The sequence below is a fragment of the Oryzias latipes genome, chromosome 12 (assembly GCF_002234675.1).
Source record: "Oryzias latipes chromosome 12, ASM223467v1".
Taxonomy (NCBI): Eukaryota; Metazoa; Chordata; class Actinopteri; order Beloniformes; family Adrianichthyidae; genus Oryzias; species Oryzias latipes.
Window position 1 is genome coordinate 26,283,038 of NC_019870.2, and position 14,170 is coordinate 26,297,207.

The window sequence follows — 14,170 nt, forward strand, 5'->3', positions numbered from 1 at the left end:
GTCCATGCGTACCATAAAGTTTCTCTCCATGAGATGCGATTCGAACCACTTGAGAACAGTCCCTGAAAGGCCAAGACTTTTAAGTCTGTTTACAAGGATCAGGTGATCAACAGTATCAAAAGCTGCACTTAGAGCTAACAGAACTAGTACTGAGATCTGACCTGAATCCAAGGCACACCTGACATCATGAATGATTTTTAACAAGGCTGTCTCAGTACTGTGGTTTGTTCTAAAGCCAGAGTGGTTTATCTAAAAAAAAAATGTTTTGTAAGAGAAACTCATTCAGCTGAATAAAAACAAGTTTTCCTAAACCTTACTTAAAAATGGCAAGTTGGACACAGGCCTGAAGTTATTAAAAACTGAAGGGTCTAAATTGGTTTTCTTAAGTAACAGTTTCATCACTGCAGTTTTAAAGGCAGCAGGAAAAATACCCGTCTGTAGAGAGGAGTTCATGATATTTAAAATCTTATTCTCTTGAAGATCCGTGAAATAATGAAAAATTGATGGAGGACATACATAAACAAAATTAAGATTAAAATGACATTGTCTTTGAGTATTTCTTTGTCATTGTGAATCAGTAGCAGATTTAAAAACTGCTGTTTGACCTTCGACATGTAGGGCCCTTGGTAGGGGGGCTGCTTGGACGTCACCTGGGCCCGGCGGTGCTCTCTCCGCGCGCGCGGGGGGGTTCACATTACACCTGAGCCGGGGGTGTTCGTGTCCCTGGGGGCTGGGTTCTGGTCCTTGCCCCTGAGCGCTGGGCCCTGCCAAATTTCCAACTGTGGCCGAGCCTGGTCGGGCCATATTTACAACACCCCTTGTGGGCACCCTTTTTTCCCCGGGGTTCCCCCCTCCTGGGCGGGGGCGGCGGGCCCCTGCCTTGCTCCTCCCTGGACCAACTGTGGGGCGGGTGGGTGGCTGCCTGGAGTGCGGAGCGGGTCTCCCTTGGGGGGTCCTGGCTCGTACCTGGGGTTGGGGCGGGGGGATGCCCGGAACTCCTGGGTGGTGATGGGGTGCTCCTCTGGGGCTGTGGGCGTCCTTCTCCGGTGGGGCCCTGCGTTGGGCTCTCCCGGCGCGGCTGGGGGGGCCGCTCTCCTGGTTGGGCTGGGACGGCGCTCTCTTTCCCTCCATGCCTCCCTGCTCTCTTGCTCTGGGGGCCTCGCGGCGGTCCTGCTGGCCCTGGCTTGGGTGGCGGGCTTGGTCGCCCGGGGGGCGGTTGTTCCCTGCCGGCTCCCGTGTGGCATTGGGGAGATTCCGGCTGCCGCTGAGGCGGGGGTCTGGGGGTGGGGATGGCTGGGCACTCTCCCTCCTTCTTTTCACATTCCACCATCCATTTTAGAAGAACATAAACACTCACCTGAGCACAGGTGTTAGCTCACCTTTGCACTAACAGTTTGCATGATTGAATGAATGAAAGATTTCACACTAGTTGGTTTTAAGGCATAAGTATGCGTGTGAACACTATCTGTTTTGTGTACATGTTGACATGTGGACATTTTTGCAGCTAGCAGGTGTGTTGATAACATCTGAGTGTGTGTGTGGATAGGCCCTGCCCTTTTTGTACTACATTTGAACCTTACCGTAATGATAAACAACCAGTAAACTTGTTGCTTTATGCTGCTTCATGGTCTTATCCCCCCTCCCCTCCTATTATCACCCTCCTACACCCCCCCCCCCTCTCTAACGTCCCTCTCTCTTCTTCCCTTTTTTCCTTTTCCGTCCGGTCCAACACCCAAGATTTTCAAACATGGTTAAATTAAAAAAAAGAAAAAAAAAGGAAACAAAAAAAACCTGCTGTTTGAAAAAGATCTTATTCGTAACAGAGATAACACTGGGATAGCCAGAAGGAACCTGCTCCGAGCTGTCAGCAATGGGAAGGGGAGGCGGGGTTGCTCCGTGGCAACCGTCCCACATTCAACTCGGCTACAAATTTCTTATGTTTTACTGCTGCCCTGCAGAAACTGTCATAGAAAATGACACAGGTTTTTTTTTTTTATTTTGCCCTAAAAAACACCCTAATCATGAATTTAAAAAAAAAAAAAAACCCGCTGGAATACTTATAAATAGGATCAAAAGATGATCAAAGTGGGACTTTAAAGAAAAATTGCTTAGCTTAAGAAAAACGTATCTGAACAAGAATTCTGGGTCCTTACAGAACCCCAGACCATTGTGGAAGAAGTGACTGCCACCATGGTCTGACTGAGCAAGTTGTATTTTGATAGAGAGCTCACGTCCCTAGAGGATGTAGTGTTCTTCCAAAGGTGTGGACAGCAGTGATTACTGATGGAAGTCCCAATGTGGACCTTCCAGAACCACTACTGAAGGTCTACAGCAAGTGATTCCCGCCCATCTTCATGTTTTTCGCCAGAGATAAGAATGGATTATTTCAAGAAACGCAGTTTTGATCAAATATGAAAATCCGAAAACAATTTGATTTGATGATCAGAAACTGCGAGAAAAGGATCAAATTAACAGGATGAAGCTAAGAACTGAAGCCACAGTTCCTCACAGGTGTTTACTCTCCAACACCAGTCCCTGAAACATCACCAGCGGAGTCCACCAGATGAACCTGGGCAGCAGAGAAACCTTTCCCGCTTTTGTTTCTATACCTACATTGTAAAGGTTTATCTTCAGTTGTAAAGATTTACTTTCACATGATGAGGTTTAATTCTACCACTTGTCCCATCAGGGTCAGAAGGGAGACGCAGGACTGACAGGTCCCCCTGGTCAAGATGGTCTAAAGGTAATTCTGCAAAACAAACTGTTTAATCTTCAGACAGTAGCCTGGATGTGGGATCCTATAAAATAAATAATCAGTAATTAAACATTAGAACTCTTATGTGATTGCTATCTTAAATGTTTTTTTAGGGGATTCGAGGTCCAGTTGGAGCACCTGGCCCAGTGGGTAAAAAGGGGGAACAGGTAAAAAAACCAACAGAAGCTGTTTTCACCCGTGAACTGTCCCTTTGAAAACGCTGCTGTCATGTCCTCACTTCATTATTGTTTCTGCTAGATTAAACACTGGACCTCTCTGGTTTCTGTTGTTGCAGGGAAACATTGGTCCTCCAGGACCAAGAGGATCGCTGGGGATGCCAGGATTACCCGTAGGTGCCCGCCCCCCCCTCCACCATCAATTTATGGCTAAGCCAGACTTGACATTGAGCATGCTCATGTCCTCAAAGTGCTTACCTGCGTTCACAACCGCATATGTCCTCCTGCACTCAGTGTCTTTCACTCCAAACAAATGTATGATAAACTATACTAATGCTTTACTTCACATTGTTTTGCTGTCTTTTCCTCAAGTTTTCATGTCTCTCTTTTTGTTTTCTGCTTCTTCCTTATTCAGTCATTTAGGAAAAACAATAATTCTGCCTCTTTTTCCACTAAATACACACAAAAATATTCTTGCACTTGTTCATTAAAACAAAATAGTTTAACACAAAAAACATTCATAAATAAATAAAAAATCATGTCACATTGTTAACTTCGACCTGATACTAGTTTTTTATCAGACGATTCCTTTTTAGTTTAGCGAGGCCTACAGGAGGCACTGTCTGTCAGGGTCTGAGAGCAGCAGGTAAAGCTACCTGTGAGCTCTTTCTCAGGCGGTTGCCCTCACTCAGTGTTTAAACTCTCCTGTGTTCTCTGTTGCAGGGATTGTTCGGATTGAAGGTATGGAACCATCTCTGTGTTCAACCTGTTTTGATGGTTTGCTACGGAATTAATAAATTCAATTTTGGTTTTCAGGGCTTGAAAGGCTACCAAGGTCCACCCGGACAGCCTGGCAGAAAGGGGCTGCCGGTGAGTTACCAAGGAAGGAGACTGCAAAAGTTAAACTTAACTTACAGGTTATTCCAATACAATAAAAGGGCTGTGTTCTCATGTTTGCATTTATTAAAAACTGTTTTTAATACATTTATTGATAGAATAGTTTTATGTACAGACACAACATTATTATAAAAATTCTTTATTTTGTAAATGCTTAAAGAGGGATCCTTTTTTCATACACTTCCAGTCATAAATCTGGAACTCCGATTGAAGAAAAGTCAAAAGTTTTAAAGCAAGTTAGTAAAGTAAAAATGCAAAGTCAAACTTTATTCAATTCATTCACAAACTGTTGAAGGACAACAGTTTGGAGTATTCATCACTCCAAAAGGTTCCTCACTATGGTAGCTGTAATTCTCCAATCAATCCTTTGTAGTTTTCCAACGTTGTACCAAAACACTTTAACTGATTTTTGAGCAGAAAATAAATTTTAAGCCAGTAAGCAAAACTAGAACTCATACCTAAGGCGCACAAGAATATAAGGCAGATTTTCTTTTTATTTTTACCAAATTCAAGGATTTTAAGTGGGCCTCCGGTAGGGATTACATATTTAACTCTGATTTCATCTGGCTGAGATGCACCACAGAGAGAAAAATAAACAGTTTTTTTAAGCATTACTGCTGACATCACAGTACTACTTTTGCTGCACTGAGATGAGCACCACAGGGTCTTTTATTTTGAAAAAAGTAATTCTGTCTTTTTTTTTATTGAACTTATCAAATATACCTGTCTAAAGATGTAAACTTAAAAAAAAGGCTACTTTCTTTGTTTTATTTATGCCAAAAAAAAAAATTTTCATTTTAACAATAGCATAAATGCAAACTGGTGTCTTATTTTTCCAAACGGTGAAATAAGTCTCTGTGGCACCTAATGGGTTGTAGTTAGTGGGAAATTGACCGAAATGCCTCTTTAAGTGTTGAAGGTTGAAGATCCTGGTTTTAACCCCTTGACCTCTGAATTTATTTCCAGCTCTGAAAAATAAAAATCAATCACGTTAAGTGGTTTAATGCGTAACAGGGCTAATAAAAACTGTTGAGAAAAGCTTCAAACCCTTAAGAAACATCTTTTTCTGCCAAAAAAAGGGTTAACTTCTACTTTTCCTTTAATTCTTAATTCGACATTTTCAGCTGTCTGCATTTACATTCATCTTTGGTGGAACTGCTCAGTTTTTTCTGATTTAAGAATATTCCTAAGCTTCATAATTGCCACTCAATGACACATTCTTGTATGTTTTCTGTCTCATCTGTAGGGTCCACCTGGTGTTCCAGGCCCTCCAGGAAAGTCCCTGAACATGACCCTGACTCAACTCAAGGCAAAACTCTTTGTGTTCGTATGTTGTCGGTTGTGTTTTGTTTCTGGCTTTTTTAATGTTTTTCATATTCCTCTCTCTCCCATGTTCAGGATCTGATATACATGTCCGACATGCCCAAATACTCACTGATCCAGACGCTGCTGGACTCTCTGCAGCTGGAGTTGCGACTGCTGCTGGACCCTCCGGATGGCAGCCGGAAGCATCCCGCCACTACCTGTCTGGAGTTGTGGCTCTGTCACCCAGAGTACAGCAGCGGTAAGATGCCATATTTCACAGAGTTAGCTGGACCACTTCCCTTCGTTTCATCTGTGTTGCAGAAATGTTAGACTTCCAAAACACTCTACTGAAATTAAATGTTGTAGCTTGAGTTCATTCAGGTCTAATACCAGCAGGGTGCATTAAAGTGTGTATACTTTTATTGCTATGACAGCAGCATTATAGCCAGAGGATAAAACATTCACGATAAAAATCATAATCTATTCATGACTTTGTTGTGACCTTTTATTTTAAAGCCATAGAGGAACATGCATTTAGTCTTATTAGCCAAATTGTGCTTTGATCTGCAGTTTATAGGTTATTTTCTTACTTTGGGGTTTGTGGACATCTGTTTAACCCTTGTGCTGTCCTAGGCACTTTAACATTGGGAGTTGGGTCATCTAGACCCACTAGACAGTGCACTGAACCTTTTTTCTTCAATGATTTGTGATCTTCACTGGTGTCCATGGATTACATGAAATCTTTCCACCTTTATCCACCTTTGTCATGGTAGGGAGAACACGTCAATGCAAGGGTGGGGTCATCTTAGATAGCAAAGGGTTAAAAGCAGTTAACTGAGGATCCTAAAGCAGCATCACAGGCTTAGCTGTGGACTTCAGCCGTGCCTCTCACACGGCCCGCCTCTACAAAACTGTTCTACAGTCTAAGTTCATTGTCATGAATCGACAATGTGATAGTGATAGTGCTACGTTCACTCTCTTCCACTAGCTTATAACCCCTCACACCCCCAACCCAACATTACAGGTGCAACAAAATGGTGGGCAATATCAGAGCTATCCAGCCGTCCAGTTCTGATCTAGATTCCATCTCCGACGAGGAAAACAAAGACGTTCATGGATCTATTTGTCTGCAAGTTCATGCATCAGAATGGAGCGGAGCAGGAATGCTGAGGCCTGCTGACTGTAGTTTGTACTTAACAACTACAAGCTTTTTAAATAGCATTGCTCCTTAGAAACACCATTGTCCTCCAACATCAGAAAAATACTACAAGAACTTGTTAAAAAAAAACACGAAAAACACAGTTTTTGTTGGAGTGGGTCTTTAAAAAAATTGCTTCAATGCAGAAAGCAAAGTGCTTATTTTTATTTGTAATAACTCAGGACTTGAGTATTAGTAATAATAGTGTGAGCTCTGGGACAGGAGCAGAAAGCCAAACTAGTTACCATAACCAAACAAAACCAAACAAACTAGAGGTGAGATGAACTAAACATGATGTAACTGATTAAAATAAAAATGCAAAACAAATGTTAAGGTACTGATCCTCACAAATGTTTCCTTTTATTTTTCAAACTTTATTTTTCAGCTTTTTCATTCACAGTATCCTGTTACAGTATTGTTGGGCTCATATTTTTAGATATAGACCGGAAACAGAAACAAAAACAAAAAATTTTGTTATACATAAACAGGTAACAGGTAGAAAGTAGAATATAACTAAGAAATAAGCAAGAACAGACAAAAAGAAAACCAAAACAAACAAAAAAATCAAAAAATAAAAAACCCTCCCACCCAACCCACCCTAGGCTCTAAAAACAGATGAAGGAACACAAAGAGAAACAAAAGAGATATGGTTGATAACAGTCTCAATTTCCCACCTGCAATCCTCAAATGTCAAAAGTAAATGTTTTCACATATTCAATAAGGGGGTGCCACGTCACCAAAAATTTTTGTTGAGTTGATTTTACCCTGTACAAAAGAAACAAAAAAAGAAAAAAAAATCAACAATATAAATTTGTATTTTTTTGTTTTCAGTTGTGATTGTTATTGTGTAAAATGTAGTTAAAAAAGAGCTATGTTGAACAGGAGACTGCCGTCGTGTGTGCTGAAAAGAGCGAGCTTGTCGGGTCGTCCAGTAATGCTCGGTGTGACCCTTGGATCACAGCAGGTTTGATTATATCCTGCTGACCTTTGGCCCTGCAGGAATGTATTACATCGACCCCAACCAGGGTAGCCCAGCCGACGCTTTGCTGGCCTACTGCAGCTTCTCCTCTTCATCAAAAGAGACCTGCCTTCATCCTGAAAACCCTCAGGTATGACCGCATCAGATCGATCGATGATGTCCTGCTGAACAAATGCAGCCGCATTGTAATAGCTCCGTCTCACTGTAAGGACTCTGGATCAGCCACGATCCAGTATCCAGTTTTTGTGTTTTTTTAACTAATTCTACATTTTTAGAATGCAGTTGGTGGTGAGGCAGCTATAAAAATGCATTTACTGCTGGCACATCTACAGGTAAAATAAATACTTATCATTTTAGATAAAATGCTTAAATTGGGACCGGGGAAGTGTCCAGGGTGTACCCCGCCTGGGACAGACTCCAACAACATCCATGACCCCCTGATGGATGTATAGGATGCTAAAACCAGAGCTGACTGAGCTCTATATATTTAACTGCAATTTTTTTATGATTAAAAAAAACATTTTATGAAACATCTACAACCTTTGTCCTCAAGGATGTTATTTGTCTTTTATGTGAATTAATACACTTTGTTTTTTGCTGTATTTTTCACACAATAAAATAACTAAGCGTTGTGTCCAAATTCCCCCACCACACACTACTCAGTGCTCTACATTCCAAAATCCAGTGCTCTGGAAATTTCCCAGAACTCTTTGCAGAAAAAAAAAAACTGTGTGCATTGATACTCACTTATTTGGCGAATATAGACCACAATGCATTTTGTTTAAATGATTTTTCCTCTGAAAAAATGTATTTGATCTTGTTTCATATAAATCATCCAAGTTTACATCATCAAATCATGAATGGTCTTCATATTTTTAAGGTTTCCTTTGACAAATGGATGCTATCGTATTTGCAGTTACATTTATTTTTAAGTAGTGAGCACGTATCTGAATTACATTAAAATCAAGAGTTCAAGATCATCCCTGTGATGAAGAGGCAGAGGCGTTTGGATCCATGTGCAACTGTGTTTATTGATTAACACAAACAGGGCTCAAGAGGTTAATCAAGGAGCCGAGAAGAGAATGGGTAAACAGACATGGGTGATGGCAAGCGAAGTCAAAACATGCAAAGGTCAAAATAGACGAAGGAATAAACAGAGAAGTAACGCTCAGCCTGTCAGCAAATGCAAAACAAGACTTTACAAAGAGCAAAGCCTGATCAAATACACTGGTGGTGATTATGCAGAACAGCCGGTGGAAAGTCCGGGAACAGTGACCGGTGGCTGATGGGAGATGTAGTGAAGTCAACACTCAAGAGATGGCTCCCTCTGGTAGGCAGAAGGGGATACAGAAGCTTGAGTCTCGAGAGTCCCACATTACATTTTCTTTTAGGGAGTGCTGAGGGAAACCAGACACAGCAAAAGTGTTGGAAAATATAAAGAAACAAAGAAAACAAGCCAACATATATAAGACAGAAAAAACACAAAATAACTGTAACAAATAAAACAATTAAATTCCCTTTTTGAAATGACACTGAAACTGTCAGGACATTCACACTGTTGCTTGGGTCAGCCTTGGCAGAATCAGCCTTTATTCATTGAATTTTAATCAGTTTAACTTTGTCTTTTATCTTTACCTCAGCTTCCCATGAAGGCCTGGATGGAGGGATTTCCTGAAGAAGAGTCCTTTCAGTGGCTCAGCAAAATGGATCAGGGCTATCAGGTAAGCAGCTAAGCTTAAAAAAATATATTGTTTTTTTTATGACAACTTATGCTGTCGATCATTGGAGGACTAAAATCCTATACAATTAAAAAAGGGACTTCATGGTCAAAGTTCAGTTGACGAACAGATTGAAAGGTGAAGTGCTGTTAAAGGGTCTTTGTTTCCTTCAGAAGGTTTTCATACATTTGTCACTTTTAAATAAATGGAATTTTAGCCCATTTAGCCCACAGAGAAACAGAAACTCTGGGTCTACAGAAAGAGCCAGTAGGTCTGTGACCCGTGTCAGCCTGAAAGGGACCTAAAGACTTTTCTGCAGCTCCAGGGATGGAGAAAACTGCACAAAGGAGAATCAAACCACCAAAATGCAGAAGGTCATAAAAGAGAATCCTCTTCAGGAAGTCTGAACATCAGATTTCATTCAGAATTAACTGTTTCACCAGCCGAACCCGTTTCCTCCTGGCGTCCTGACAATCCAACACAACAGACACAGTAAACTGTAAACTTTTTTACAATTTACCTCATCAATTCTAGCAGAAAGAACAAAGAACACGTACTTCTTCATCTTATGACAACATTTTTCATGGTTACTTGAACGTCATCATTTGTAAATATAGAGGTTAAGGAGGCCGTTTACTTTGCCACTCACTTTTCATTGGTCAGGTTGTCCAACTCCTGCTGCAGCTTTCATCTCTGAAAGACTTTTTTCGGTCATGTCTCATCAGTTCTCCTATCCAGATGCCAGCGTGGTCCAGATGCGTTTCCTGAGGTTGCACAGCGTCACCGCTGTACAGAGGGTGACCTATTCATGTCATCCAGGATCTAGACAAGGCCCAACAGAACGAAGCGTGAAATTTCTTACAGACACAAGAAGGCAAAGCTACCTCGGAGCTCTGAGAGACTGTATGGTACGTATTCATCAGAGGCAGAGAAAAGATGTTTCTTTTCTTTTTTTAAAATATGTAAACAGCTGTTTGAAAAAGTTGGCTGGAAGAGGGAGATGTGGTGTTTTTTTTATGTTTGTCTGAAAGTCTGGGTCAAACTAAAGAAAAATGATGATAGAACTTCAGCCGCATTCTGATCTGGTTTACTGAGATTGCTGATTATACCACCTCCCATCTTGAGGCATTTGGCCGAGCTGAACTTGTCTGTGTCTGCAAACTCTTGTGAAAACCACTGGTGGGACACTCCACCAAGCTGAAGAAGGCCTGCTGTTTGTATGAGGCAGCAGACAGGCACCAACAGGGCAAATCTACTTTATGCTCCAGTGTTGCACGTTTCCAGCATGCACGGCCCAAAATCTGGAGTTGTTGCACCTTTTTTAGTTGTTGTTATGATCTTTAAAATATTGAAGTGATTTGCACTTCAGGGCCACCGTAACTGAGTCATCCCAACGGGATCACTGAACTAAAGTCTCAGGCCTGTTTCTTGTTTGTTTTCTGCGTTTCAGCCCGGACAGGAGATGGAGTTTGGCTCTCGGGAGACTGTCTTTGAGTTCGAGGACCTCCACTTTCTTCCTCTACGAGACGTGGCGCTGATGGGAGGAGCAAAGGTCTCGCACCAGTTTGCCTTCACAGTTGGACCCGTGTGTTTCAGCTAAAGGTGGGGCAAAACTGTGACGTCTGGGGGGCCTCAGAAAACATGGAGATGAGACTTTATTAAGGACCCCAGGAGAACGTGTGGAGCTTTTGAAGATTTCCCTGCATTTTGGGGGATGAAATCTCTCAAGTGACTCCGTCTGAATGAATTTGACAGAGCACAAGTGCTTTCTTCACGGAGACGTCAATTTTGTTTACAGAGACATTTCTCTTCTATGAACTAATTTAAATATGTGTATCAGATTAGAAAAACGTGTTTCGTACGGTTGTGATGTGTTCTTCGAGGTTCGTTGATCTTCCGATTACTGTTGGTGTTAGAGTGAGACCACACTGACCTCCACAGTGTGCTCCTGAAGCAGCAGCATCTTCTGTTGTGTTGGTGGTACTTCTCCAGGCCAGCAATGGATCCAAACGTCTCACATTTAACTGATGGTGCTGATTGAGCTTTATTTAAATTACCTATATTTTTATTCCCAGCACAAAGGGACACTTGTTTATCTAACTCACACTTGGTGCTGTCCATTAACCGACATTCCTCAGCTTTAAAAAACTGCTATAGTTTTTACAGCTTTATGTAATAAAAGTGTTTTCTCTCAATCTCAGGTATGATAAATCAATATCACACCATGGCACCTTATCTGCCGCTGTCAGCTGCTCTGGTTTCATAAATCGATATGGGCTAGATGGAAAAGTAATTGGATAAATCAACTACAATAGCTGAAAGAATAAGGAGTTAAATCATTTGCTGGAAACTATTTTTTTTGCACTTTTTTTAGTGCCATCGACCAGAAAAGAGCTGCACGCCGGTCTATTGATTACAGGTGACAAATGCAGAAAGGACAAACAAAAATCTTTGCATGTTTTAACGCAGAACTCAAATATAAAAACTCCCAACATCTTATTGGTTGCAACAGACGACAATGATTTTTACCTCAGGAAATCTAAATTTTAAATTTATGGGTCAACTTCAGATGTGACTTAGTTTGAAACACGTGGAGGTGTGAAATACTGCTCCTTCTACTCTTCATCACTTGTGATGCAGTGCCATTGTTTAACACTTCCTCCTCCCTTTTGGGACCAGAATTTTGGGCCTTGCTTTTAGAAAATGTAAAATTGTGTCAGAATTCCATCACTTCTCACTGCTTAGTTCACGATAAGGGGGCTCACCATTTGTCTGGATCTACAATTCCAAAATTCATTGCCCTGGAAATTTCCAAGAAGTCTCTGCAAAAATCCAGTGAGCTAGATTGGTGAATTTAACCACAATGCTTTGCGTTTGAAAGATTTTCCTCAGAATTGACCTTTTTATAAGCCATCTAAGTTTCCATCATCACAGCCCAGTGGATCCATTTACTTTGGGAAATCAGTGACGGTGTATTTTCCGTTCAAAAACAAAAAGTAGCGAGCAACTTGGTTTCTGAATTGCTGTTAAAATCCAGGGCACTGAAGAGTCTATGCTTTATTGTTTTTTGTACTCAATGAGTAGGGAGGGAGTTCAGACACAACCTTAGTTATAGATATACTTTAAGAAAAATACCAAGACATGTTAAGAGGTCAAGAAAACGTTGGCAGTATGTGAGGGAAAAAAGTCAACACAGGCTACCTTTTAGATTGAAGTTTAGGCTTTTTGACGTCACTGTTAAATCTCTCATTATGAATCATCACAGATTTGCTGTATTGGTATATACTGAATAACATATATTAAATTTTGTGATTTCTGCATCCAGCTGTTCCCCTTTCCTCTTACAAAAAAACGAGCCCTAATCAGACTTTTACCAGAAATTTTTAAATTAGCAAGACTGAAATTTTTGTTTTTTGTTCTTTTTTTTTATTGAATTTTGAATGTAATTCTGAATTTAATTGTTGTGATCTTCCCATGAAAAGCTTGGTAGCATGGAAGCTTTCTAGTTTCTTCTTTAACCTGTTTGTGTTTTACTGTAAATCGGTGCATGTTGGTGCTCATTTAGCCCTGAACGGACTCGCTCAACCTGCGTTCTGCGTCATCCATCCCACAAGAGAAAAGGAGCAAACCCTGTAGCTACTCAGCTCTGTTGCTGTTTGTGTTCTTTAGCACAGAGCATTGCTGTTTTCACGCTGCTGGTTGCCTTGGAGGGAGATCTCAGGGGGAAACAAAACAAGTATTTTGAGTTATCCTGATCTGGTTTTGAAGAGACTCAACTTCAGAGGGGAGTCACAGGTCGTCCATTCTGTCCCGGTGTTCTGGATTCATCTTTTTTTTTGTACTTACTTTTGTGGAAACATTGTAAAGACTGCCTTAGCTGACTGAGACTGATCATTGTTACATTGCTGGCTCTGTGAAAATGATCTTTAAAAAATATTCAACTAAATGCTGGACATCTCTCTTGTTCAAAGGACGGTGATCGGCGTATTAAAAATGTGTACCCATGAAAATGGTTTGGTGTGCTTTTTTTGTTAGCTCTATAATCGTGTGAATTTAAACATTGTGTACTTGGAGTCAAAGAGACACAAGTTACAAATTTAGCCTAAATGGAGGCTTTTTGATACAGACTATGAAAAGAGTTGCACTTCATCCAAAAGATCAGGAGACACGATTTGAATCAGGTGGATCATGTTCCTGAAGCCACTGGCCTCAGGAAAGATCAGCTTTTTTGTTTAACCCTTCTGTTATGTTGCGGGTCAAATTGACCCGTTTCAAAGTTTGAACATCTAGGAAAAATAGTTAAAAGTATTTTTTCAGCATCAAACTTCTTCTGCTTGCCTTAATTAGCGTAATCAACATATATTATGAAAATGGTTCATCTCACATATATGCAACCCCCCCTTCCCCATGTTTATATTACATAGATACTGTTCGGGTCAATTTGACCCGGCAGTCAAACTGGAGGTACAAGGATGTCTTATTAGTTTTCCTTTATTTGCAGCTGTGAGACATATTTTAACCCAATCACACACACAGACACACACACAAACACACATCCACACACACAGGTGCATAGTTGTTATGACTTTTGACAGGAACCTTTTATGTTCTAGTGGGAAAACTCAACCCACATTCAGTGGACACTCAACAGGGGAGGGGCAAAACATTTAAAAGATTCTCTGCATGGGAGTCCTTCCAGCATTACACAGGCAGACCTTTAGAAAATGAGCAGCAGAAGCAGAAATGTGACAGTCCAGGAGGCTCTGGAAGTCATCACTGATCATGATCAGAAGAAGACTATCTTGAGCTAAATTCTGATTCTGATTCTGATTTTGAACCAGATGAGGGAATTGCTATTCCTGTTCCTCCAAGCAAGACATTCATATCAAAGAATGGTGAAATACATTTGTCTTCGTGCCCAAATATGCGTCAGACAAACATATCTGCAGAAAACATAATAAAGACAGTGCCAGGGCCCACTAGGATGGCAGTGACTCATGTGACCATGTCAATTCAATTTAATTCAATTCAATTCAATTTCATTTTATTTGTATAGCCCAAATTCACAACTGTCGTCTCAATGGGCTTCGTATCGGTAATTGAAGTAAACATAAAATCGAAAGGATCATGAATACATAGAAT

General features: G+C 40.9%; 1 protein-coding gene across 1 annotated transcript in view; it reads left to right on the forward strand.

The window, feature by feature from the left end:
* The window catches only part of LOC105355325 (collagen alpha-1(I) chain), an 84,435-nt gene extending 71,397 nt beyond the window's left edge, over positions 1–13,038 (forward strand). Inside the window, exons 58-68 of the mRNA XM_023961126.1 lie at positions 2,690–2,743; positions 2,869–2,922; positions 3,051–3,104; positions 3,655–3,672; positions 3,748–3,801; positions 5,075–5,137; positions 5,227–5,392; positions 7,331–7,440; positions 8,951–9,031; positions 9,754–9,936; positions 10,479–13,038. Coding sequence (XP_023816894.1) covers positions 2,690–2,743; positions 2,869–2,922; positions 3,051–3,104; positions 3,655–3,672; positions 3,748–3,801; positions 5,075–5,137; positions 5,227–5,392; positions 7,331–7,440; positions 8,951–9,031; positions 9,754–9,936; positions 10,479–10,628 — 987 coding nt within the window. The 3' untranslated portion in view covers positions 10,629–13,038. The remainder of the gene's footprint in view (positions 1–2,689; positions 2,744–2,868; positions 2,923–3,050; positions 3,105–3,654; positions 3,673–3,747; positions 3,802–5,074; positions 5,138–5,226; positions 5,393–7,330; positions 7,441–8,950; positions 9,032–9,753; positions 9,937–10,478) is intronic.
* The last annotated feature ends 1,132 nt before the right edge of the window (positions 13,039–14,170 follow it).